The 21,869-nt window shown below is 37.7% G+C and overlaps 4 protein-coding genes and 2 long non-coding RNA genes across 12 annotated transcripts in view; 3 read left to right on the top strand and 3 right to left on the bottom strand.

Moving 5' to 3' along the window:
• LOC108027040 (uncharacterized) overlaps window positions 1-7,088 on the bottom strand; it is a 100,401-nt gene extending 93,313 nt beyond the window's left edge. The window contains exons 1-3 of one of the 4 annotated variants that reach the window (XM_050890336.1): window positions 5,911-6,697; window positions 5,605-5,628; window positions 5,426-5,539 (exon numbers count right to left, since the gene is read on the bottom strand). In XM_050890336.1, the coding sequence (XP_050746293.1) occupies window positions 5,426-5,539; window positions 5,605-5,628; window positions 5,911-5,988 (216 nt within the window). In that variant the 5' untranslated portion in view covers window positions 5,989-6,697. Of the gene's footprint in view, window positions 1-1,576; window positions 5,540-5,598; window positions 5,629-5,910 lie in introns of those variants that run through there. The other 3 variants (XM_017098243.3, XR_001768300.3, XM_017098251.3) reach the window with 3 other exon arrangements.
• An 876-nt stretch (window positions 7,089-7,964) lies between these two features.
• On the top strand, window positions 7,965-10,346 carry LOC108027063 (F-box/WD repeat-containing protein 5). 4 transcript variants are annotated; one of them, XM_044091562.1, is made up of 4 exons: window positions 7,965-8,000; window positions 8,240-8,680; window positions 8,732-10,147; window positions 10,206-10,346. In XM_044091562.1, the coding sequence occupies exons 1-4, from the start codon at window positions 7,980-7,982 to the stop codon at window positions 10,302-10,304; spliced, it is 1,977 nt and encodes a 658-aa protein (XP_043947497.1). In that variant the 5' UTR covers window positions 7,965-7,979; the 3' UTR covers window positions 10,305-10,346. The 4 variants fall into 4 exon arrangements, with proteins under 4 accessions (XP_043947497.1, XP_016953764.1, XP_016953780.1 ...); XM_017098275.3 differs by having other exon boundaries at window positions 7,970-8,116; XM_017098299.2 differs by having other exon boundaries at window positions 7,990-8,026.
• An 18-nt stretch (window positions 10,347-10,364) lies between these two features.
• Window positions 10,365-10,953, bottom strand: LOC108027091 (uncharacterized). Its single transcript, XM_017098311.3, has 2 exons — window positions 10,755-10,953; window positions 10,365-10,702 (listed from the first exon to the last, which is right to left on the bottom strand). The coding sequence occupies exons 1-2, from the start codon at window positions 10,951-10,953 to the stop codon at window positions 10,452-10,454; spliced, it is 450 nt and encodes a 149-aa protein (XP_016953800.1). The 3' UTR covers window positions 10,365-10,451.
• Window positions 10,954-15,934: 4,981 nt separating this feature from the next.
• LOC108027111 (uncharacterized) lies at window positions 15,935-16,483 on the bottom strand. The gene is made up of 2 exons (XR_001768306.3): window positions 16,343-16,483; window positions 15,935-16,268 (listed from the first exon to the last, which is right to left on the bottom strand). It is a non-coding gene; the product is annotated as an uncharacterized LOC108027111 (long non-coding RNA).
• On the top strand, window positions 16,417-18,295 carry LOC108027100 (NADH dehydrogenase [ubiquinone] flavoprotein 1, mitochondrial). The gene is made up of 4 exons (XM_017098321.3): window positions 16,417-16,539; window positions 16,720-17,076; window positions 17,138-17,972; window positions 18,031-18,295. The coding sequence occupies exons 1-4, from the start codon at window positions 16,494-16,496 to the stop codon at window positions 18,215-18,217; spliced, it is 1,425 nt and encodes a 474-aa protein (XP_016953810.1). The 5' UTR covers window positions 16,417-16,493; the 3' UTR covers window positions 18,218-18,295.
• A 1,878-nt stretch (window positions 18,296-20,173) lies between these two features.
• Window positions 20,174-21,869, top strand: part of LOC127012078 (uncharacterized) — a 29,257-nt gene continuing 27,561 nt past the window's right edge. The window contains exons 1-2 of the long non-coding RNA XR_007765548.1: window positions 20,174-20,504; window positions 20,568-20,701. This is a non-coding gene — a long non-coding RNA (uncharacterized LOC127012078). The remainder of the gene's footprint in view (window positions 20,505-20,567; window positions 20,702-21,869) is intronic.

The raw sequence follows: 21,869 nt of genomic DNA on the forward strand, positions 1-21,869 counted from the left end.
AGCAACGTTTTTGGACTGCTCCATGGAAAAAGAAACCAGTCAACATTAAACCAGGAAGTTTTATATTTACTTCTTGCTATATAGTTATATCCACATTGAGTCAATGGAGTTACAAAGACAGATAAACAAAACTGTAACAACTGCAGAAACATATAACATAGAGTCGTCACAACATTAGCACAAACATTTTCAATAATTTATAAATACACCCTTTTCCTTAAGTATAGACAGTTTCAAAGCTAAGCAGAGCAAGTTTGTTAAGCTCGAAAATGTGCCAAGGTTATGTTTTGGTCTCGTCAATACATAAACATAAACCTAAAACCCTGTTTTCCAAGCCCACCCTTCAGTTCTGAAATATGGTCGGTGTAAGACGGAAAAAGATCCACGTGCGCTAATCGACCGCCCACTCGCACCAATCTTAAAATACGGGTTTTGAAAGTCTCTTTGCTGATAAAGTCGTCTGCAAACGATTCACCCTGAACAGCCTGCGCGATATAAGAAAACAAAAAAATAAGGTAGGAAGCTAACAGGACGTGCTCTATCCACAATTTCCACAATTGTTCTTCCGTCAACGAAACGAAAGATAAATGTTGTAATTCTCACAACCTTTACATAGGAAGAAGAATTTTTAGCTACTTGTAGCAGCGGATGATTAGAGACCATAGCAACCACATGGGCGATTACTGGCTCTTTCATTTCGAATTGGCTTTCATGGGGTGTGTCAGCCAAGTGCTGATTAACTGGTCAATGGGTCGAGTCCATGGACAAAAACAAGAGCCTTTAAACCAAAGCGTCGTTACGAGATCTTTGACAGTAGTTCCTCGAGATTGAAGTTAGTCGGGACTCGTCGCCAGACAGCAGTTGGAGCCAATTCTTTCAACATGACGAGAGATGTTTAACGTTTCTAAATCTATTAGACACGATGACACCATCTTCAAACCATGCGGTACGTCGCTGGGTATTTCGTCGTCCCATTCAGTTTGTAGCGACCAGAGTTCACCAGTTACGGCGTCGATAAAGGAGCGTAGAAACGGACGGACAGGCGGACATGGCTAAATCGTCTCGTCTAGTGACGCTGATCAAGAATATATACTTTATGGGTCGGAAACGTTTCCTTCACTGCGTTGCTAACTTCTGACTGAAATCATTATACCCTCTGCAATATATACTACGCTTGGAAATATAACTGTTTTAATAATTCTAAATTTCGAATTCAATTTTATCAAAATCGAAGAAAATAGAAAAAATATGAAACAAATTATTGCTTCGGTGTTTTTTGACATATTATCTTATAACATTGGGAATATCATTTTTTATATTTTTAAGAATTTTGAATTAAGTTTAATAAAAATCGGGCGCACACAATGTGCGATGCCGATGCGCTTATTGCGCAACGCTAATTTGGCCGCGTGCACTTGTTATATAACTCTTGGTGATTGCGAACTTTAGATTGCGAAGTTTGGATGACGGCTCAAAACCAGTGAGGCTACCCGGGAGCACCAAGTTTTCTCAGGGAGCAGGAGTGAATATGCAACTTCGCAAGCCCTCTGTATTTATTCAAAACATTGCTCAGCCATTATATGTATAAATGTTTTGTTTATTCCAAAAGCTTTTCCATTCAAGAATGTAACTAGACTTTTTTTCTTTTTACATCGGTATTTAGTGTCAGTATTTAATAAAGTCTAGTATTGTGTAGAATCTATTATTTTGTTGTAACTTAGTATGAACGTTGCTTTCCGACCTTTTGCGGAAAATTTATTGCAGCTTTCGACAATCGGGCATCGAAACGAAAATAGAAAAGATTAAAAAACAGTAAAATGATCAAACAGTGTAGTTGTGACAAAGTTGGTAAGAAACCGCCTTGACTTAGCCGTGTGACGCCTTCCGGATCTCAGCTACCTGTACCTCAGTTCGCAGATTCCAGATGTCCCAATCCCGAAAGTCTCGACGTAGAAATCTTTCTTCTTGTAGGCTTCACACGGCGCTGCTTCCGACAACTGGTTATCTTGTTGCTGACTTTTTGGTGTTGCTGCTAGTTGACATGGTGATCCAGTTTCTAGACCCCCTTATATAGGGCTCCTAGTACCGTTATTTTAAAATTTTCTTACTTAAATAAACGTGCAATGCAAACAAGCTTGAATAATCAAACGCACATAGAGTAATTCATTGGATCAAAGGAAAGAATTTTTTTCTTGATTATTATAATTATTATTACAATATTATAATCCTCAGATGGCTTCGAGGAACTTTAGTACCCACCCTTCCATGGAAGTTTCTGCCCATCAGATTTCCTTTTTACTCCCTTCTAGTGCTTTGCAACATTTGGTAATTCCTATTTTTCATTGTGTCAGAATGGACAGAGGGGACATTGGGACCACGTAGTGACGAAGAGCACCAGAGAGGTGTGAGATGGCGACTTTTTTATATACACGAATGAAAATATACAGTATTACATCAACTTAAAGGTAATGAAATTACTAAAAGGATTGCATACCAAGACATAACAAAAATCAATTTGTTTGGAAGAAAGAGTAGTAAAAGTGAATATTTTTAAAATGTAATCTGTTGATCAAAAGACGCGTCAAACCAAACAAAACTATTTTCTGATTTTAATAGAGCGGTACAAACATAAAAAAAATGAGGAAAATGTTTTTATTTAGTAGATTCTATAATACATTTTCGTCACAAAGGTTGATATCATAATTTTTTGTTAGGTGTAGATGCGTTCGTCAATAAATAATGTTTTTGTTTTATATCAGAAATTTTTGTTTCAATCATCTTTCATATAATTCATCTACTTTTTCCAAAAGTCATAAATTAAAAATGATTTCAGGATCCCAAAGAAGTTCAATGCTCAGGCAGTGTTACATGCTCTGAACAGGTAAATCTGTCCATTTTTGTTGATTAAAAGCTTTAAAAAGTAGCATTTTACAACCACATGTTATATGTCAAGGAATCTCAAAAACTGTACTCTTTAAGGTAGAATCTGAAATCGTTACAAAAAAAAAAAATAAATAAAAAAAATGTTGCCACTAATTTTTAACCGATAAAAGACAAATTATGCTAGAAGGGCGTAACAAGTTTTCAAAATACTGTTCTAACCAAATGTAAACAAATATTTACTTTACAAGAATGTTTCGTATATCAAAAAATTAAACTATAAATCGAAATTGAAGGAGTCGTTTTTAAGGAATCAGAAAAACATTTTTTTAATAAAGTAAATAAATAAAAAGAACGTTGGCCCATAATTTTTAAACGGTGGTATTAAGACAAAGAATGTTTGAAAGACGTTCAAAATATTTTGCAATACATTTTTAGCACATACTTTTATCTTAACTAGTTCACAACTAACGGGTGTACAAAATTTAGCTATTTATAGCAGTTGTCTGTCCAAACTAGCTATTTTTACCAAAAGTCGGAGAGCTTATGTTTGTTATATTGAGCTGATTAACATCTTCTAGAGTTTTTAGGTTGTGGAAGAAACGGACAAATTTACAAACCAAATAAAATTTTCATGTTGAAAAATCCTCAAAATCTTGTTTTGCGATTTTGACAGTTAAGGTCTCGTTCGTTTTCTCCCAAACCAATTGATCTTGGTCTTGATATCCAATCCATTAAGTTCTTGAAATACATTTCGATTAATGTACTTCTGTAAATAATTGGAAGATCACAGTGGGTTTTTTAATGTAAATATAGAAGTCGCCTTGGCACAATCCCATGGTGAGTTTCGGCACTACGGGGACTGGCATCCACAGTGATGAACGCTTTTCATTTTAGTATTAAACCAGGATTGCATCCTTGCTACACCTTTATATATTCGATCAGTTCCAGGTAAAAATAAATCCCTTACTTTGTAAAAGAATGCTACAAAGTAACCCAAAGGTTTCACGGAGAACGGACATGTAGCTGCTAGTATTGGTACTTTCATATCATAAACTCAATTCCTTCCCTCAAAATCTTTTCTTATAGTGACTAGTACGTTAAAAAAATAAGTAATAACTTGTAGCGGTGGAAAATAAGGTGAAGGAGATTGGTCAAGCGTTTGTTTTTAAAAATATTCTTATTAAGAAATGGTTTTCATTAAAATGACGTTTTTAAAAACGTTTTTGGTTGCCACTTAAACTGCACCTTTGCGCACAGCAATTGTTGACACGTAAAAATTAAAACGGCTAAATCAGTTTTATAAGATTAAATTAACTTCATACTATATTAATTTTAATTCTATTAATTTTTATCGAAATTTGACTGATCGATACACGACAGCTGTATGTAGCACGTATCACAAAAATGTGGCGTACCAATTTTACGCTCATTTTTTACCGAGAACTATCATATAAATTCCATCAGTGATCAGGTTATTCCATGTTGTTCTACTGAACGCAGCGTATTATACCGTTTTATAATTCGCCTTTTTATACGCTTGCAGAGGGTATAATGATTTCAGTTAGAAGTTTGCAATGCAGTGAAGGAGACGTTTCCGACCCCATAAAGTATATATATTCTTGATCAGCGTCTCTAGACGAGTTGATCTCGCCATATCCGTCTGTCTGACGGTTTCTACTCAAACTAGTCTTCCAGTTTTGAAACTATCGGGCTGAAACTTTCCCAAAAGTTTTCCTTCTATTGCAGGTAGTATATATGTCGGAACCAGCCGAATCGGACAACTATATCTTATAGCTCCCATAGGAACTGTCGGGGAAAAAATTTAAAAAAAAATTATAGCTTTAAAATAACATTTTTTAATTAGTTCTGAACTTCGAATTAAATTTTATCAAAATCGGACGACTATATCATATAGCTATATCATATAGCTGTCATAGGAATGATTGAAAAATGGGTAGGAAAATAATATGAAACAAATTATAGATTCGTCGTTTTTTGACATATTATCTTAGAATATTGGGAATATAATTTTTGATACTTTTTTAACAATTTGGAATTAAGTTTAATAAAAATCGGACTACTCTAACATATAACTGTCAAGTAAATGGTCGTAGAAATAATAAAGAATTATTTTAATATTACTAAGGCTACCAACAATCCTTAAAAATTTCACACGAAGTTTCTAACGTTGATTATTCCTTATAACTGTGAATACTTTTGAATGCCATATTTAACTTATTTGTCGGCACTCTTCTACGCTGTTCCGACTTATCTGTTAACGTCGACAGGGGCACAGCTTTTTAGGCACAAAAAAGAGCTTTTTGCCGTCTGACATACATACATATGTACATACAGAAGTAAGAATTAAAATAAACTAGAAATTGTTATTATCGTCACCCACATATTCGTCCCTGTGGTACCCTGGTTAGGAAGCTATGCAACGAAGTATATGTTAATTGTAAAGGTTTTGCAAATTAAAGTTAAAAAGAAAGAATAAAGGTGGGTAGAGCGTGAAAATGTTGTGAGCTGACGAATAACAGACCCAGTATCCAGTGCCAGGGAGAGTTGCACAAAAGTTCACGCAGCTCAAGGATGGGGGGTGTACGTTGCTGCCATCAACAGCAGGTCCGCAGTTCTTGTTCCCTTTGGTTGAAGTCTGAAACAAATATATATATATTCACTGTATGCCGATAAATCCAACTATAGTCGTCATACTCAAACCTCGGAAATTCGATAGCTATGTACCTGGAATCCGATGGTTGTATCCGCGAAAATAATGTCGAGACATAACAAAACAAAAACAAAATATTTACATATATTCAATGAACTCAATTGGAAGGGGGTATAACGGTACAGGATATATTGTTAAGAAACGCCCTAAATGCTTAAGGCGACCCTAATTTCTGTTAATGTGAAAAAAAGTGCTATAGGTACCAGCCGGGTCCATAACAAAGCGAGTGTTTCTTCTTAAATTTAAGCAGTTTCCGGTACTTGTACAAAAATAAATTTAATGTTATACATACATACCTCCTTTCTATAGGGGCATCCGTTCGAAACGTTTGGGATTCTTAACAAATGTGAAACTTCGATTCCCACAGAGTACATTCACCATCTCAAAGATGCACCGAAATAACATCGCCTGAAAGAGCCCGACCAATTTGAATAGGGATTTTTGACGGACTCTTGATGGATGGTGATGATGGATCTCTGTGGGAAGACGCTGTTTGGGTTTTGGCTAAATAGCCTAGCAAGAGCTCAGAACATGTCGAAAAATCGTGTTCTTTGTGTGACCAAAGCTAACTCAATGCAAGTAGTCTTGCTGACAACCAGCTAGGTTTCTTATGTTGACAACAAAATTGGAACAATTAAACATAGACAAAACTTGCTGGTGCACCAAAAAAATAAAAATATATGGATTGTTTAAGGATTTAAATTTATGTTATTTATGTTAGTAGTTTGAGGCTTCCTTATTGTATCGCGGACCCTTCGCCATACTTTAATTAGTACAAGGTTACCAAATTCTTTTGGCTAGTATTTACATACTTTCTTTCATGGCCGACAGGATGACCGGGTAGAGATCGAATTCCCAAAATTCCAAATTGTCAATGTTTGCCAAGTTGTAGTTTAAGACTAAATGGTGGCATGATAGTTGTAAATTACCTGATTACCAACACAGAGATAAAAAAAATGTATCCTAAAAATTTGTTGTGATTATTTAATGAACTACGAGTCCAATTCTACCAGGAACTATTAGTATAGTAGTATTACTGTGGACGGCAGTCCACGTAGTGACGAAGCGCACCAGGAGGGTGTGCGAAGGTGAGAACTATATGTATGGGACGAAATAAAAACCAACGTCTGATTGTTCCGAGTGATACATCAATCGAATAGTATTGCAAAACTGTAAGGATCGCATTCGAAAACGAAACAATAAAAAAATTTTGTTGGGAAAAAGAGTGATGTATGTGTGAAGGTGAATATTTTGATTATTAATTTCACTTGAAATACACGAGAAATGACACCTTAACCGTCAAAACCGGATGCTCAGTTTAAATACGCAAAAGATACTTCTTATAATGAAATTTTATTTTGTTTGTCAGTTTGTGCCAAAACGTTATTTTAGAGTCCTCCACACTCCAGACGATGCTAAACAACTCAATATAAAAAACATTAGTTGTATCACTTTTGGAACAAGTAGCTAGTTTGGCGAGAAAACAGCTATTAATAGGTAAATTATGTACACCGGTAACTTATGAACTACTTAAGCTACAGGCTTTTATATGTTATATGTTCTTAAAAAGGTATTTTGAAATACTTTGTACACCTTTCCAACATGATTTGTTCAAATACTAAATACTAATTAACATATTTTTTAAAATATTTTTTTTGCTTTCTCGAAAACTGCTTTTACGATGTGAATATCCCTTAACAATCCAAACTTTTGACAAAACAAAAAATTGCTGTAAAAAGTTACGATCTTAAGTTATTAATCAACAAACATTATATTATTTTTTACGCATATACTCCAATTTAGAGTCTTAAAATCATTTCAAATCTTTTAAACAGTTTCGCATAAGACACTTTGAATGAATTCAACGAATTTTGGGTAAATACCCTTTCTGCTATTTTTACATTTGTCACGCGGAAATTTGCGCCTCTCCGTTATGTTTAGAAAGAAACCAAAAGAAGAAGAAGACCTAGTGCATTCTGTTTGAGTTATGAAAAGAGAAGCAGTGGCTGTTTAAATTGTGCACCACATTTGAAATTATTAATAAAAGTGATATTTTATGAAAAAAAAAATCAAGTCAGGTAAGTGCTTCCTTAAGTTGAAGATGTTGTGCGTTGATCCACCTTTAAACAACGTCCCTTTTTGAGATGTTTTATAGGTTTTATAACATAACCCAAAAAAATCTGGTTCCGTTACCCGAAAGTGGCGTGATGAAATCCCTCAAAGAGTTTTAAACAGTTTAAAAAGGTAAATGTACAAGTAGCGTTGGCCAGGGATTGAATTGTTACTGAAGTATAATATTTAAGTGAGTATTGGCTATTATAAGGTCGCAGATCTATTTTTATGCATTGACAGTGTTCATTAAAGGATGGTTTTTTCGATGGTGAAGGTTGATCGAAAATGATATTGCATTCAGTGAGAAAAAGGGGAACATATTTTATATCAATAGCTATTTTGTTAGCCTTACTGTTGATAACAATAACAATTAAGGAGAAACAAAGAAAGGTTAACCTCTTACTAGTTTACAGCCCACTCATAGGACCAGTTTTTCCCCATTTTCCGAACGCAAACGAATAGCTATCTGCTTTTATTTTGTTTAAAAATCTAATGGAAGTAACCTTCAAAAAGGCCCGACTGGAAAGTAACGAATATGAACCATCACCGGAGGTGGAGGAAAGCGACGAAAGATCTACTAAACCCGATGCGTTTGGATGGTGGGCCCTGCCAGAGCCTGCGCTTTTAATGGTCTTCGAGCGCCTGAGTGTTGCTGATCTCCTGAAGGCAAGCCTATGTTGTCGAAGGTGGCACAACATTTCCCAGGACGATCTGCTATGGCGCCGTAAATTCCAGGAGCACTTCAGAGCCACTGAGCACATTCTGCTTAAACCAGGGGCCAAAAGTTGGCGATCGGAGTACCAACGCCTTTCCATGCACATACCCTTTGTCCTGGCGCAGCGACTGGAGCCTACAATAGAAAATAACCACGGACACACGCACCAGGTGCTGCATGTAAGCTTTGCCCACAACGGCGAAATGTTCGCCACATGTTCCAAGGACGGCCATGTTATAGTGAGACCTAACCAGATCCGTAAATTTTAGATACTTATCACTAACTTGCAGATTTGGAATGCTCAGCACCCGTGTACAGAGAAGTACGCACACAACATGAAGCAGTTTAGCTGGAAGTATTCCCAGTACTCGCAGTTTAATCAGAGCGACACCTTGCTCCTAGTCTCCGGTGTCCATTTTGGCTCGCCCCAATCCACATCTGGGGAGATTGCTGTATTTTTTTTGGGGGCAACTGAGTCACACCTACGGTGCCGTGTTGTTAACCGTCCATATGACATTTTTGGTACTTGGTTCAGTGACCAATATTTAATCTCAGGCGACTTGCACTGGCTGGCTCATCTTGTGAGCACCTCGGTTCTGTGGCTTAACAAGGCTAACCAGGAAATTGACTCAGAACACGTTCCCATCATGAACCAGCTATACAAGTTCTATAACAGGAACGCCAGTTCGGTGAGAGCAATAATGGTGGCCAGGTGTCCGTGGCTGGATGAGAGCAACGATCCCCTGGCTACAGTGGCTGAGCAGGAACCCTTCAATGCGGTGTTTTCACATCACAAAAGCGATCAGGGGTCTATTGCGCACGCCATTGGCAATCCTCTGTCCCATGCAACTAACCTGCAGCGCAAAACGAGCGCTAGTACCGAAGAGTACTACTTTCCGGACTTAAGCGCTCATTCCAGATCGCGACATGGAGATTCTACCATTCACTACTTGAAGGAATACAGGGAAGCTGTTGACTCCGTCATTGAACCGAACGAAGACAATGAAGAGGATAACGACGCTATGGATGTACAAGAAGTGTTCGACGAGATGGAGAACCATTTGCCAAAGTATCTCATTTTTTCAACGGGTTCTAAGACCTTTACGCCGCATCAAATCGGTTTCAAGCGCATACATAACGTATTCTTTCCTAAAAAGCTGGATCCTGGACCAACTCTTAAAGAAAGAATAGCTGCAAAGCGGCACGCAGAGCAAGAACAGGCCCCTCGCACTGATCCTGATTGGTGGGATTACGAGTCTGTCAAAGACAGGTTTGATAAGGTGGACAAAGTGATCGATCTGCACGGTCATATTATTGGTATGGCTCTCAGCCCAGACCATCGGTACTTGTACGTCAACACACGTCCCTGGCCGAAGAATTACGTGATCACTAACCCTTTGGAGCCGCCACCGATAGCCCAAGAAATAGACATCCACGTGATCGACCTAATGACACTTAAGCGGGTAGGTAACATGCTACGCGCCCACAAGGCGTACACGCCCAGCACGGAGTGCTTCTTTATCTTCCTTGACGTATGCGACGAGTACGTTGCCAGTGGTGCAGAAGATCAGCACGCTTACCTCTGGGACCGATACTATGGTATCAGCCTGGCCAAGTTTAAGCACTCGGACGTGGTTAACAGTGTCGCCTTTAACCCGCGCGACTCTGAGATGCTGGTAACCACAAGTGACGATTACACTATTAAAGTATGTACCACTAACCACTTCATTACTATTGCAGTCTTTAACATAGGCATTTTCTCAGGTCTGGCGCTCACGTGCAAAAGCTAAGGAGTTTAATATACCAAATAACGTCAGCGAATCATTTAAACTTAAGCCCAATAACTTACCGCATCTTATTTAAAACTTCAACAGCCCAAAAATACAGTTTTTTTTGTAGATCCAAGTGCTTTCTGCCAGTTGGTCAGTGTTGTTAACGTTTATTATTATATGTACATATTTTAATTGAAGCGGTACGAACTATCCACCAGTTCGAAGTGAAGTTGACTCCTTAGTCAGGACCTTTCTGATTGGCCGGTAATTCAGTAGGCTCTGCTGGCGGATGCCTAGATTCCCCCTCTCTCGTGGATGTCGATGGTCCATTCGGATGCGTAGCCTCCGAAGTCAAGTTTGCATCGTAGTCTTGGCTGTTCCTAACGTTTCTCCGCCGCTTTTCGGGATGCCCAAAGCAGTGCTCGCAGTCTTCGTCATCTTCTGAAGAGCTCTCGTCGAACGCTAAAGGTTTTTTAAATATGCAGCAGCCTGAAATGCAAGTGATTTAGCCAAAGGCTGCGGGAAGGTAAACAAGACTTACATTTTGATTTTTTGCGATTAAAATTTTCATTGTCTATAACCCCAGCATGAAAAACGACCCGTCGTTCGTCCCGCGGATGTTCTAGTCGCAATTGCAGTGTGGGCGTGGTCTGAGCCTCCGACGGAGCACGTGCCTCCTCTTCGTTAATGATTTCAGTTGTCGTTCTGCTGGTTGTTTCATTGCTTTGCTTTTGAGCCATTTTCAACTAATATAAAAGAGAATACAGTGTGAAAGTGTCAGACAATTATTTATACTGTGATACATTAATTGCGTCATGTGAAAACGTATTTTTCTCACCATATGATTTTTGTCGTACCAAGTAAATTATTTCCGTTATAGCCCCTGCACACAGTCTCTTAAAATCGATATTGCAATTTAAAGCGGATTCTTGCTAACACAGAGAATCGCTGGAGCGAACCGCTGATTGACACAAGTAAAGCGTACCCAAGGGGAGTGGAAGTGCAAATTAGGTTGATCCGAAAAAAAAAGTAAAAAGCAACGCAAAACTAAATTGAAATTCAACACACGACAATTTTCTTACGTTTTAACGTGTTGATCTTGGATCTTTTAAGTTTTTATTACATTTTTCTGGCATACGGTCCTTTGACAATAACCATGATTTTATGCATCTTTTTTGGATTTTCCTCTGATAAATAAAGTACTTTTTGGTCCAACAGGTGACCTATGTTGGTCTGTATATCCATAAGCCCGTACAAGGATAGAATATAGGAAAGTAACATTAAGCAAAACTAAATGGCAAATTATATACATAACGGCCATCCGAACGATCAGAAAATTTGTAATAAAATAATATGAAACAAATTATAGGTTCCGTGATTTTACATACTATCTCATAATATTGGGAATATATTTTTTATATTTTTAAAATTTTCGAATTAAATGTAACAAAAATCGGACTATTCCAACATATAGCTGTCAAAGAAACGGTCAGAAAAATTTTAAAATATTTTTTTTAATATCACTGAAGCTAGCAACAGTACTTAAAAATAAACATTGTGTTACTAACGTTGATTATCTTATAACTGAGAAGATATACAAACTTCGGCTTGTGGAAGTTAGCTTCCTTTATTTTTATACCCTTGCAGAGGGTACCAGCCGGTTCGGACAACTATATCTTATAGCTCCCATAGGCAATATGGGGGAAACAATTAAAAAAAATTATAGCTTTGGTGTTTTTTAACATGTAACCTTCTATGTCGGAAAAAACTTTTTTTAATTAGTCAAAAAGCACCTAAGCTATAATTTGTTATATATATTATTTTCCCAACAAATTTTCGATCGTTCCTATGACAACTATATGATACAGTCGTCCGATTTTAAAAAAGTTTTAATTCAAAATTTAGAACTTATTTTAAAAATTTTATTTTCAAGCTAAGAAGGTTATATGTTAAAAACACCAAAACATATAACATTTTTATATTTTTCGACTAATTTTCCGATCGTTTCAGCTATATGATAAAGTCATCCTATTTTGATACAATTTAATTCGAAATTCAAGGAGGTTAGGAGGTAGGAGGTTATAAGTTAAAAAATTTGATGTTTTGCGTAAAAAAGATAAGACCCAGAACTATTTGTTTCGAAATACGTTTCCGAACATTCATGCAATTCCGTCTGGATGCACTATTTTGAAACACATCTAGAAGGCACCACAATAGAATGCACCCTGCACTCACATTTGCCTTGGTAAATTTGCATGCGTGCCGTTTAGCGTAAAAAAGATACGACCCAGAAATTTGTTTTTTTATGGGAATGTCCTCGCACATTTACACACTTGCCAAGAAGGTACTTGATAGTTAATGTTAAACGTTAAAAATGTTTAACGCTGAGGCAGTGCTAAAACGTGACGTTATACAATACTGTGTAACATTTAAAACGTGAGGGAATGGTTAATGGGTATACACTTTAAGGATTAGCCCGAAATCGTTAAAGCCGCTTTTGAGAAATAGGAAAAAGTTCAAAAAATATCGAAACAAAAAAACGTTTGGTTATAATCTTTAAACCATAGTAGTTAGACAAATCATGTTAGGAAAGCCAACAAAGTATTTTAAAATACCTTTCCAACGACATTTAGCACAAGCCAGTAGCTTTATTAGTTCACAAATTACAAAAATTTAAGGAATCTCTAGGACTATTCACCTCATAATTTTATTTGAAATTGTTAAAGCCGTTTTTGAAAAACCATAAAAAGGGCTAAACAAATAAAAATAAAAAAAAAAACTTTGGACCATAAGTTGTGGTGGCATTCGACGCGAATTTTAAGTGAGAATACAACGAGCTTAATATTTCACTTTCACCACATTTTCTCCTGAACAAATTGATTTTATTAAAGTCTTGGTATGAACGTACTTTATTTTTTGCAATATCTTTCGATTATTATATCACTCGAAACAATCGTACGGTTACTGCAGATTTTCATTTCTTCATGCATATATAGTAGTCGCCTTCGCACACTCTCCTGGTGCGCTTCGTCACTACGTGGACTGCCGTCCACAGTGAACCAGCTTGCAACTATTCTTTTACTTTTCAGTATAAACAAGTGTATAAACAAATGTAATTCCGGACAAAGAAAAAGACAATATAACAAGAGACAATTAAAAATATAGTTTCAAGTGAATCTATTGGCACATTAAAATGCAGGCTACCGTAAAATCGACGTTCTCGACATCACCATGAATAATATTTTAATTAAACGTAATACCAAGCTTAGTTATACGGTTAGCTAATGATGGTAAATTAATAAGTACTGGAGTAGGATTGTAGTGTAAGGCTTGTATCTCAGTTAAGTCCCTGTAAGGCAAATATTAAGAAGTTTTTTGCACAGACTCAATCCATATTCGGAACTCCAACCAGGAGCGCAGTACTTAAGATTCGGTCGGACCAACAAAATAAACAAGTCTTTGTGATATGGGGTTCATCGAATTCCTTCGACCACCTTTTGATAAATGCAAGCAGAACATCAGAACATTTATTTTTAGGATCTAATAATCTAAGCATTACGTATAAATGTTGTTTTTACTTAAAATCTTTAATAATGCAATATTGTAACTTACAATTTTTCTCTGTGACCTGCGCTTTCCCCTTTTAATTTGTTTTCATTTTATTACATATATTTTTATCTTTTTGTTTCTGCACGAATAATTCCAAAGATTAAACTCATCGGAGCTCATCACTCTGATAACCGCGATTAAAACGGACACAACGAAATACTTTAGCGGCCTATTTGCCAAGCGGTGTCTTCTATGGTAAGCTCGTGGTTAAGCCTAGTACTCACATCGACGAAAACCGTGAGATAATCATAAAAGAGAACGAGACAACGGCCAAGGCTTTTCGATGGGTCTGTTTTTCACCGATGTACTCAGATGGGCTAAGGAAATACTAGAAAAAACTGATTTAGCGAGTGAATTTTTAGCCGCGACCCAAAAATATTAAAATTTGGTCCTTGGCGGTGTTTGTGAAAAGTCCGAGAGAAAATCAAAATTTAAAAATGAAGGGAAAAACACAGAAGACGCTGCAAAAAAGCCTTCAGGAGTTCATTTCAGATTAAAGAGAACTCAAAGATGTTGCTTATTATTGTGAGTGTTGACCCACAGTGCGAATTTGCAAATGAGTGGATGTTATTTAATAGAGAAGTCAATTGAGAAGGAGCATTACCAGTCGGACTTCCTGTCGGGCGTGTCCACTCAAAGATTGCAAATTCTGAGCAAAAGAATGAGCATTAAACTACTCAATAAAAAAATACTTTGAATACTGCCTTATTATAAATTGCATATTGTTAAAGCTATTCATTGCGTGTGAGCTTTGACACTTTCAGTCACACTACAAAGAATTAAAATTTTCGTGGAGTCAAACTCTTAGCCAATCTGAGTACTGGCCAAAAAAATTTGTCTACATTGTACTAATAAATGTATCTTTTTAACAGAGCCACCATTAATATGATCTCCAATGAGCTTTGCATCGGACTTAACCATCACTACCCTTGAGTTCTGCAGTGGACTCGCCGTCCATGTCAGACGGCAAAAAACTTATTAAATTTTTTACGCCAAAAACTGTATGTGCAACAAGGAGAGGCAGATCTTCGGATCTTTTTAATCTGCCTGTCCGTGGCTCTCAGAGAGACAACCTTTGGCTGGTCCATCCGTTTAGCTCCTTGCTTGCTCCTTGTTCAAAATGAAACCAAGAGAAGAAGAAGTCCTGTTGAATTCTGTTTGAGTTATAAAAAGAGAAGCAGCGACTCTTTAAATTGAACGCTGCGACACAGTTTAATTTATTAATAAAAGTGATATTTTTTGAAAAAAAAAAAATAAACTTAGATATGTGTTACCTCTACTGCAAGGTGTTGTGCGTTGATCCACTCTTAAAGTACGTCCCTTTTTTTAGAAAACCAAAAAAATTTTGGTTCCGTTACACAGTTTGAAAACGTTAATTTACAAGTAAACAAGTGAAATCCGAGGTGACTTCAATAAATAATCTCTTTGAATTTTCACATGTGAAAAAGAGGACATACCTTACAATTGTTCTTCACTCTCCGAATTCACAAGGTGATTCACAAGTCAAACTTTTTTTCAGAACTGAAGGGTAGGTACTCGTCAGCCCAAAACAAACTGGATGTCTTGTTTTTAAGTAATCCAGCTCGGCTGCTTGACAGTGAAACCATGCTACATTCAATGCGGGTGAACTTATGAACTTTGGTCACATAAGAAAAATACGATATTTCGACTTGTGAACCTTTTTGTCGATCCGAGTACTAGGGTTACAGAGTACATCCGTTCGAAACGGTTGTGATTTTTTCGGAATGTAAAGCTCCGATGCGCACAGGGCACATCCACCATTTATAATCCGATAACAGCTGGTTTGAAGACATATGGCTTATCTAACCAAAGCTTTTGCTGCTTCGTCTTTCATTTTCAATTGTTCCCTGTCATCATTGCTTAATTAATCTCAGTGAATTTTTCAATTTTCATTGACAAGAAGAAGAAATCAGAGTTGAACAGAAGGTACATCACCTCACTATCGCATGAGTCCATTTAATTAGGATGGGGCATAACCTAGTAAATTTTCGGGATGGGAAGCCTTGTTGATGGTGGGTGGATCTCTGTGGAAAGACGCTATAAAGCATCAAGAACAAAAAAACAGTCCTAAAAATAATTATAGGTAGAGCATTGGGTTACTGAATTTATTTGTGGGTGTGATCCCAATTTCCTCTGCATCAAGTTTTATCGTCCCTTTTCTCACAATATCCTATGCGTGTATATGTTATGATGGAAAAAGTCGCTAAATCGCTAAAACCCCTTTGTGTAAGAAGGTTTAAAATTGGGACTATATTAACGCTGCTAATATTTGAATAATTTTTTTTTAATATTTATAAAACGGTATTTATATATTTACTATCCAAAAATGTATGGGATTAATGTTTTAGGTTACTCCACATGCTGTCTGAGAAATATGATTGCTCCACAAGAAGTCGTAACACGCGTTCAACGCCATTTCCAATCACTATAAATGCAAGAAAATAAATAGGCATTATTTTTAAAACTGAATTATTATTTAAAAATGTACAGATTGCAGACCTTACGCGTGCATTCGTTCTTCTTCTTCTTTGAATAGTGATGCCCCAAAAACATCGATAGTGCTTGAAAACATCGATGTTTTGAAAAATGGGAAAAATATCGATGCGTATAATAATTTGCCAGCTCTAATTGTCAGTCAGTCGTACCGAAAATGGCTGGTATTGTTCGATTTAATTTGTTTGCAAAGACAAATTTTGGTAAATATGGCGGAATACGTTCAGATTACTTTGACATCGTTTCCTTGTAGTGGCAATAGCTTGTACAGCATGAAACCTTTGATTGCCATAAGTGTCAAAAGCAAAAAACGATTCCATCGCGACCAAATTATGTAATTTTGGGCTAACACATTTTATTGATGTGCTCTTTGTCCATTGCAGGTGGGTCTTTGCTGGCCAGTCTGCAGCTGCCCCGGTTCCACAGCAGCCAGGCAACGCCTCCAGGGACTCCTCCACCACAAACAAAAACCAAGTTCGGTCTTCTGGCGGATGAGGATCGCATCTTCACCAACCTTTATGGCCGGCACGACTGGAGGCTGAAGGGAGCTTTAAAGCGTGGTGATTGGTACAAAACCAAGGAGATTGTGTTGAAGGGTCCGGACTGGATCGTGAACGAGATTAAAACATCCGGTCTGCGCGGCCGCGGAGGCGCCGGCTTTCCGAGTGGTATGAAGTGGTCCTTCATGAACAAGCCCGGCGACGGCCGCCCAAAGTACTTGGTGGTAAATGCCGATGAAGGTGAGAAATAGAACATGTGTTCGCAATGCCAAGCATTGATTGATTTTGTACTCACCCGAAGGTGAACCTGGCACCTGCAAGGATCGCGAGATCATGCGCCACGATCCACACAAGCTGGTAGAAGGTTGTCTGATTGCTGGTCGCGCAATGGGTGCCCAGGCTGCCTACATCTATATTCGTGGCGAGTTTTACAACGAGGCTTCCAATATGCAACTTGCCATATCCGAGGCCTACCAGGCTGGTCTGATCGGAAAAAACGCCTGCGGAACAGGCTTCGACTTCGACGTCTTTATGCACCGAGGCGCTGGAGCTTATATTTGTGGAGAGGAGACCGCTTTGATTGAGTCGCTGGAAGGAAAGCAGGGAAAGCCGCGCTTGAAACCACCATTCCCTGCTGACGTAGGGGTGTTCGGCTGCCCGACTACAGTTACCAATGTAGAGACTGTGGCTGTGGCTCCAACCATTTGCCGTCGCGGTGGCACATGGTTTGCTAGCTTCGGTCGCACTCGTAACTCGGGAACTAAGCTTTTCAACATATCGGGCCATGTAAACAGGCCCTGCACCGTGGAAGAGGAAATGTCAATCCCACTAAAGGAACTGATTGAGCGCCACTGCGGAGGTGTCACTGGTGGTTGGGAAAACCTGCTGGGTGTTATTCCCGGCGGTTCTTCCACCCCCATCATACCTAAAAATGTATGCGACGACGTGATTATGGATTTCGATGGCTTGATCGCCGCTCAGACATCGCTTGGTACTGCGGCTATCATCGTTATGGACAAGTCGACGGATGTGGTAAAAGCTATTGCCAGGCTGATATCCTTCTATAAACATGAGAGCTGCGGCCAGTGCACACCGTGCAGGGAAGGAATAGACTGGATGAACAAGCTTATGACGCGGTAAATTTTTAACACGTTATTAAACCCAATTTAATATAAATTTCATCAACCGCTTTAGATTTATTAACGGTGACGCGCAGCCCTCTGAGATAGATATGCTGTGGGAGATTTCCAAACAAATTGAGGGACACACTATATGCGCGCTTGGGGACGGTGCTGCTTGGCCAGTTCAGGGACTTATCCGTCATTTTCGGCCAGAGATCGAGAAACGAATGCACCTGTATGCAAAGCGCGCTTGCAATTAATATACAAAGTTATAACTAAATTGATTAATTATATTAACCATTGCAACTGCATTCATATAAAAAGTTGTGTTCTGTAAACATTTGTAATCTTATTTTTCTGTTAATCAAACTTTAAGCTTTTGATGTTTTTGATTACCTGAAATTTGGTAGAATTTGGGAATTTTTAGTTTGACTTCAGACTTCTCTCGTCAAGCAGATATAAATTGATATCTGAAAATGTTAACTAATAAGAGTAATAAAAGAGTTATTCGTCGGGTCATATGTTACAATGGGACCGTTTCCGACTCTTTAAAGTATATGTATACATTTGGGTGCCTAAAATCTTTAAAGGATTCTGATCTATATATGCGAACAAACTTACATATAAGCTAAAAGGGACATGTTCCCAAAACAAAAAACAACTTATTTGAATTTACAAAAAATGAAATCTCGAACGATTTTTTTCGATTTGTTTTTGTTTAAAAATAAGATTCTCAAAGGGTGGCAGCCCTACAACAAACCTTGTTTGTTGAAAACTTTGGCATCAAAGTTCAGTTTTGTATGGCTGGTTTTCTAGAGATTTTTTTATAAGTTAATGTGCGAATACTAATTTAATACACATCTACATGTTCATTAGAATTAGCCCACACCTTTGGTGACATATGGTCAAAAGAAGTGGAAGATATCAATGATGTAAAACAGCAAATCAAATAGAAATGGACACATCTTTACTGAATTCTTATCCGCCCTCAACTCCTCAACTCAAGCACACCACTTCTTTAAAACCCAGAACCCTCATTACTTCAATAATATATTAGATTCCCACATCGCTTAAGCCTGCTGTGTTACCCTCGTTCATAAATCTAATCTAAATCCTACTGACCAATATCCCTTAAACCATGTACTGCCAAATTCTTCTAAAAATGTCTGCGACGACGTGATTATGGATTTCGATGGCAGAATTATCTCCATAAGGCTTAATTGGTTTGATTTACAAGCAATCTCATTCGCAACATTCAGTTCGCATTAATGCGGGAAAGTGAGCAAAAACCCTAATGAACATGCAACTGACCCCATTTAATAACTAAAAGGACAAAAATTTTTTGTAATTTTATGAGATAGCTGAAAGATCAAAAAACTTTTACCAACCACGTACATCAACAATAACTCTTAAAATTAGGGATTCCACAGCAGAACTCCCCGCAAGAAGCCTCTTATAAGAGAGAAAAAGTCGGAATTCGCTAAAACCATGTACTGTCAAATTCTTCTAAACATGTCTGCGACGACGTGATTATGGATTTCGATGGCAGAATTATCTCCATAAGGCTTAATTGGTTTGATTTACATGCAATCTCATTCGAAACAAGAAAGAAAGATCAAAAAAATTTTACCAACTACGTACATAAATAATAACTCTTAAACTTACGGATTCCACAGCAGAACTCCCCGCAAGAAGACTCTTATAAGATAGAAAAACATGTTAGTCGGAATTCGCTAAAAAGCACCTTAATGAAGAGTCAAAATTTGCCAAGTGGGCCACCCCTGTCCTGTTCAGAAGGTCCGAAAGTTTGATGAAAATCGGACCTTCAGAATAAGGGTGGCCCACATGGCAGATTTTGACTGAAATATGAAAATAATTTTATTCGGGGATGAGTCCAAATACAAAATATTTTAGTTTAGAGGAAATCGTAATGAGAGTGTGATGGCGTTGGAAGCAGTTCTAGCTGCTGGATTGGCTACTACATTACGCTCTCCGAAAATTGCTTTTACCACCACAAGGCCCGGAAACATATGGGAGCATGTTTGGAATATTTTGGAGTGAAGAAACACCAAAATAGTAATGCAGCTTTGCTCAGAGAGAGAAGATACAAGGGGAGTGGCCAGAGCCAAAACGCAAATACCACTGAATTGCATGGCATTCAAATTCAATTTGAAACCCACCAGACTACCGGAGTTTCACCTCCGCAATTTGTCCGAGAATATATCGGTGGGCCGGACTTTCACGACATGTTTAACACGGTTGTGGGAAGCAACCGGACACAGGAGTCTACTGACAAGGGCTTTGAATTATTAACTTAGCAATTTAATAATAAATTAGTATACTTCTTCTACTTCGTTCTGCCATTATTCGCACTGGCACGCCCTTTTTCCTACAAAAACTACGCAGGAGATTCTTAACGGCTTCGAAACTGTACCACGAGACGCAGGAGAGGTGAGAGGAGAGATTGCCCGCCAAGAAACTGCCAAAATGGAACAAATTTTCAATATATTTGGACCTTAGATGCCGTATAATGGAAAACATAGAATGGTAAGCCAAACACCTACATATGTATAAAACAAGCGGAAAAGTAACTAGCAATTTTTATCGCAGCACCCTTATTGCTACATCATTGACCTTGCCCTTTTGTACAATATGCGAGTCCATGGATAATTATTTGTCAAAATGCCCATAAGCAATGGAGGTCTGGAAAGTGTAGAAACTGCATCTTCTACACATACATACATGTATGTATATATATTGAATCTCATTTCATGCCTTCCGCAGGCTGGTTCAGAAGTTTCACCAAGTATATCATCGTTTGCTTCTGTAGTCTTGGAAAGGCTAATACCAAATACGTGTTGCTTGCTATCGCCATAGTATATGTATGTCAAAAGTATATGTTAAAAGTTGCGCCTTTGAAGAATGTGGGTTTTTTATTGTCAGAGATTACTTACATACAACATGCGCAAATTGTGCCTCCAGCGTGCACTCTTCATTGTTGGTCAGGTTGTAAAATCGTAGTTGCATGGATCCATTAACCCCCGTCATTTTTGTCTCTTGCAAAGAAAACTTAATGAATGACAAGAACGCCAGAATGCGGCAGATATTCTATCATGGATGTGTGGTGCTGTCACATGAAATAGATTTTTTGCATATTTGCAAATTCGACAATTCTTTTGGGAGAATGCAGAGAGTTTTTGGGAACCGCTTACCGTCGAGGCAATTAAAGGCGGTACCTATCTGCTCGTTTCAGCGTGTGCACTTCTTGTTTAGCCGAAACGCCTAGTTGTCTTCGCTGAAGTTGTCCTCCCTGAAGACTACGCCCTTCGAAGTAGTCCAGGATCTTTTAACGTAATTTTTTTCCAGCCCTTAAAAATGTATAAGCCTGAGGGACAAGCCATTTTTTTTGGCGGAGTAAGGTCAAACCATACGAAAAATACCATGTTTTTGTGATTATTATCGTGATACGTATTTATTCAACGAATGGTACATTAAAGTATAAGAATCGCAGTTCAAGTTTTTTTCTTTTCATTTTTTACAAAGAAATATAAAAAAAAATATGGCAATAGTAGCAATTGTCCGGACTTGTCTCGAAAAAAGTTGAATTGTGGTGCCCCTCATAACTCGGTGCTGGATCATTAGAAATCCAATAATCCCAGTTCATTCGTTGGATAATAGTTAGCCCCAGGCAACGATGTCGAGTTTTATTTTTTTAACTTCAATTTTGTTGAATACTTTGAAGTGGAAAACACAATTGTTTGGTAAAAAAAATCTTAACACTTATTCTTCAGATATTATGATATTGATATTTGCATTTAACAGTTTTTTACAACAATCTCAAATAGGAATTGACATAACTTTAAAATTAGTTTATAAATTTCAAAAAATTATCACCAAGCCCTTGCTGAGGCT

The sequence above is a fragment of the Drosophila biarmipes genome, unplaced genomic scaffold (genome assembly GCF_025231255.1).
Source record: "Drosophila biarmipes strain raj3 unplaced genomic scaffold, RU_DBia_V1.1 ptg000019l, whole genome shotgun sequence".
NCBI classification, from domain to species: domain Eukaryota; kingdom Metazoa; phylum Arthropoda; class Insecta; order Diptera; family Drosophilidae; genus Drosophila; species Drosophila biarmipes.

Coding starts and splice junctions, on each gene's coding strand:
- LOC108027091 (XM_017098311.3), bottom strand. CDS start 10,953: ATGGCTCAAAAGCAAAGCAATGAAACAACCAGCAGAACGACAACTGAA. Junction 10,703..10,754: donor TAATCGCAAAAAATCAAAAT/GTAAGTCTTGTT, acceptor CTTGCATTTCAG/GCTGCTGCATATTTAAAAAA.
- LOC108027100 (XM_017098321.3), top strand. CDS start 16,494: ATGGCTGGTATTGTTCGATTTAATTTGTTTGCAAAGACAAATTTTG. Junction 16,540..16,719: donor GTTTGCAAAGACAAATTTTG/GTAAATATGGCG, acceptor TGTCCATTGCAG/GTGGGTCTTTGCTGGCCAGT. Junction 17,973..18,030: donor ATGAACAAGCTTATGACGCG/GTAAATTTTTAA, acceptor CAACCGCTTTAG/ATTTATTAACGGTGACGCGC.
- LOC108027063 (XM_017098275.3), top strand. CDS start 8,012: ATGATATTGCATTCAGTGAGAAAAAGGGGAACATATTTTATATCAATA. Junction 8,681..8,731: donor CCAAGGACGGCCATGTTATA/GTGAGACCTAAC, acceptor ACTAACTTGCAG/ATTTGGAATGCTCAGCACCC. Junction 10,148..10,205: donor GTGACGATTACACTATTAAA/GTATGTACCACT, acceptor GCATTTTCTCAG/GTCTGGCGCTCACGTGCAAA.